General features: G+C 50.1%; 1 protein-coding gene across 1 annotated transcript in view; it reads right to left on the reverse strand.

Annotated features, from left to right (window-relative positions):
* The window catches only part of LOC307072518 (amyloid-beta A4 protein-like), a 12,906-nt gene extending 10,898 nt beyond the window's left edge, over positions 1-2,008 (reverse strand). Inside the window, exons 1-2 of the mRNA XM_079731832.1 lie at positions 1,856-2,008; positions 207-374 (exon numbers count right to left, since the gene is read on the reverse strand). Of these exons, the coding sequence (XP_079587958.1) occupies positions 207-374; positions 1,856-1,924 (237 nt within the window). The 5' untranslated portion in view covers positions 1,925-2,008. The remainder of the gene's footprint in view (positions 1-206; positions 375-1,855) is intronic.
* Positions 2,009-3,051: the final 1,043 nt, after the last annotated feature.

The following is a 3,051-nucleotide window of genomic DNA, read 5'->3' on the forward strand; positions in this document are numbered from 1 at the left end:
TCTCTCTCTCTCTCTCTCTCTCGCCCTCTCTCTCTCTCTCTCTCTCTCTCTCGCCCTCTCTCTCTCCCTCTCTCTCTCTCTCTCTCTCCCTCTCTCTCTCTCTCTCTCTCTCCCTCTCTCTCTCTCTCTCTCTCTCTCTCTCTCCCTCCCTCTCTCTCTCTCTCTCTCTCTCTCTCTCTCTCTCTCTCTCTCTCTCTCTCTCTCACCTCTTGGCAGTACTGTAGAATCCCCTCCTTGGTACTGATGCAGCTCTTGGCTCCTGCCGGGTCCGGCCCCCACCTCCCGCTCTGCACGTCGACGTGCATGTTGAGCTTCCCACAGAACATGGCCACCTGCGGCTCTGCCAGCAGGCCCAGCGCGTCATCGCCCGGCACCTGGGGCGGAAGGAAGGTACATTCAGGGGCAGGAAGGAACAGCCAGGGGCAGGAAGGAACAGTCAGGGACAGGAAGGAACAGTCAGGGGCAGGAAGGAACAGTCAGGGGCAGGAAGAAACAGCCAGGGGGAGGAAGGAACAGCCAGGGGCAGGAAGGAACAGCCAGGGGGAGGAAGGAACAGCCAGGGGCAGGAAGGAACAGTCAGGGACAGGAAGGAACAGTCAGGGGCAGGAAGGAACAGCCAGGGGCAGGAAGGAACAGTCAGGGGCAGGAAGGACCAGTCAGGGGGAGGAAGGAACAGCCAGGGGAAGGAAGGAACAGCAAGGGGCAGGAAGGAACAGCCAGGGGCAGGAAGGAACAGCCAGGGGCAGGAAGGAACAGCCAGGGGGAGGAAGGAACAGCCAGGGGCAGGAAGGAACAGCCAGGGGCAGGAAGGTAGAAACAGGGGCAGGAAGGAACAGCCAGGGGCAGGAAGGAACAGCCAGGGGCAGGAAGGTAGAAACAGGGGCAGGAAGGAACAGTCAGTCAGGAAGAGTCCGGGGCAAAAGAAACAGTCAGGAAGGAAGGGTCCGGGGCAGAAGAAACAGTCAGGAAGGAAGGGTCCGGGGCAGGACTTTATGTGTGAACCTGTATCAAGGTTTATAGCTATCGCTATCATTGGCTGTCAGTGATAGTTTTCATCATGCTGCATATGCACAACACATCCATCTCTCTCCTCCTATGCTACCGGGACACAGCTCTCCCCGGGCCAGTGAGGCAGCAGTGCTCGGACGCCATCTTGCTCGTTTCATTCTGGGCTCACATCCCGCCGAAGCTCGAGCCTTAAACCGGAGCACTGCGGAGCAGCACGAGGACAACAACAACCGAGAACCGAGCGGAGCTCCGGTTGATGAGGTTTATTATGACGAACCCGACCTTAACGCATGACGTGTTGACGTGATGACGTGAGGAGCGGGGATAAACACGTTACGCTTCAGACGGGCGGTGTGTGGGACTGATCTCAGAACTCATCAGAACCTCCCATACTGGTTAAAAGACACGATGTTCTAATGACCAGTGCGACCAGTAAACCACCCGTTAAACGTCCTCTCGTTACACAACCACCAACAACCAGCTCAACATCTGCATGACGACATCTGATGACATCTGACATCTGTCACTCACACAACTCTGACGTCTAACCCACATCGACTGTATGACACCCCCGCCTGCAGCCCGGGGCATCAATACGGTAATGAACCGGCTGTTTACTGAGGGAATCAGACCGACAACCCTGTGGAGATCAAGGCCTGAACACAATGGAGGCTTATCTCTACGTGAAGTACGATCACATCCCGGCTTATTAAACCAGTTTCAGATCAGATATCATAGAATATATTATAATAACCCGTTAGGATGATGCTGTGGGCTTCGTGTCTAGCCGAGCGGTCACAGCCATAGCGCTAGTGGCTGCAGACCAGGGCTCCCAGTACGGACTCACCTCCGACGCCGGAGCCAAGGTCGCTCCCAGTAACACCAGTAACACCAGCAGCGCCGCGCGACGCGCCATCTCTGCGCTCTGCGCGCGCGGTACGGGACTATGGAAGAAGACTAAGCGGCGGACTACCGTACTCCCGTACTCCCGTGCTCCGAGCCCGACTACTGACGGCTGGTACTGTCACTGTGGCGCTACTGTATGGGGGGGGGGGGGGGCAGCTGTTCGGTCACCTGACCGCCCCCCCACCCACACCCCCGGGGAGGAGGAGGGGGAGAGTCCTTCTGTCTTTACTCCGAGAGACATTCTTAATGATGGACAATAAAGAGTAAAGCTTATAATAAAGAGGATGGGGCTATATTACGCACTTTGTTTCTGGGTGATGCCGGTGGGTTATAGGCTATACGCTGTAAGCCAATACATCGGGTTTAATTTGGCCTGCTTTTTAAATACAGTATATAGATTAATTGAAAATGCAAAGGCATATTATTTTTACGTGGATTTATTTGTTTTAAATTGGCCAATTATTACAGATCTTAATCACACCTATGTCGAAACATGGACAGAAAGTGTGATAAGACGGCATCTAGTGGAGAGGATGTGCTTTTGTGTTAGTGTGATTAATATAATACTAGCCTATATTTAATATTATATATGTATAATATTAGAATATATATATATATATATATATATATATATATATATATAATAGTTAGTAGCATTTTGGATTGGCTTACTTTTCCTTGGCGCCATCATATATACTTAATAACTTTTTTACATTATTTTTTATTATAACAATTTTAATCATATTAATATACATTGTTTTATTTTTTTAAAATATTATTGCAAATGTTTGCAGGCCTATATGTTGTATTGTTCACGTTTTGTTTGCCATTCAACTATATTGCTCATTTAAATGTATACATGATCTACGTACAGTTTCTTTTTGCAATAAACAGTTTTAGAAGTGAATTCAGGGTTTCTGATTGAATAATGATTGTTTTAATCAGGGTAATGTTTAAAAGTCTTTATCATTCAGACTGAAACGCGTCAGAGCAGGTCTCCGTGTGACGTCACAGAGCCTACCCGGAAGTGGCTCACCGAGCTGAAACCGGCTCAGCAGATGGTTAACGTTCATCTGACACTTCTGAGAGGACTAGAACATGTTTACAAGGTAAGGCTCGCGGTTCACACCCACGACC

The sequence above is a fragment of the Pollachius pollachius genome, assembly GCF_949987615.1.
Source record: "Pollachius pollachius genome assembly, chromosome: 3".
In the NCBI taxonomy this organism is placed as follows: Eukaryota; Metazoa; Chordata; class Actinopteri; order Gadiformes; family Gadidae; genus Pollachius; species Pollachius pollachius.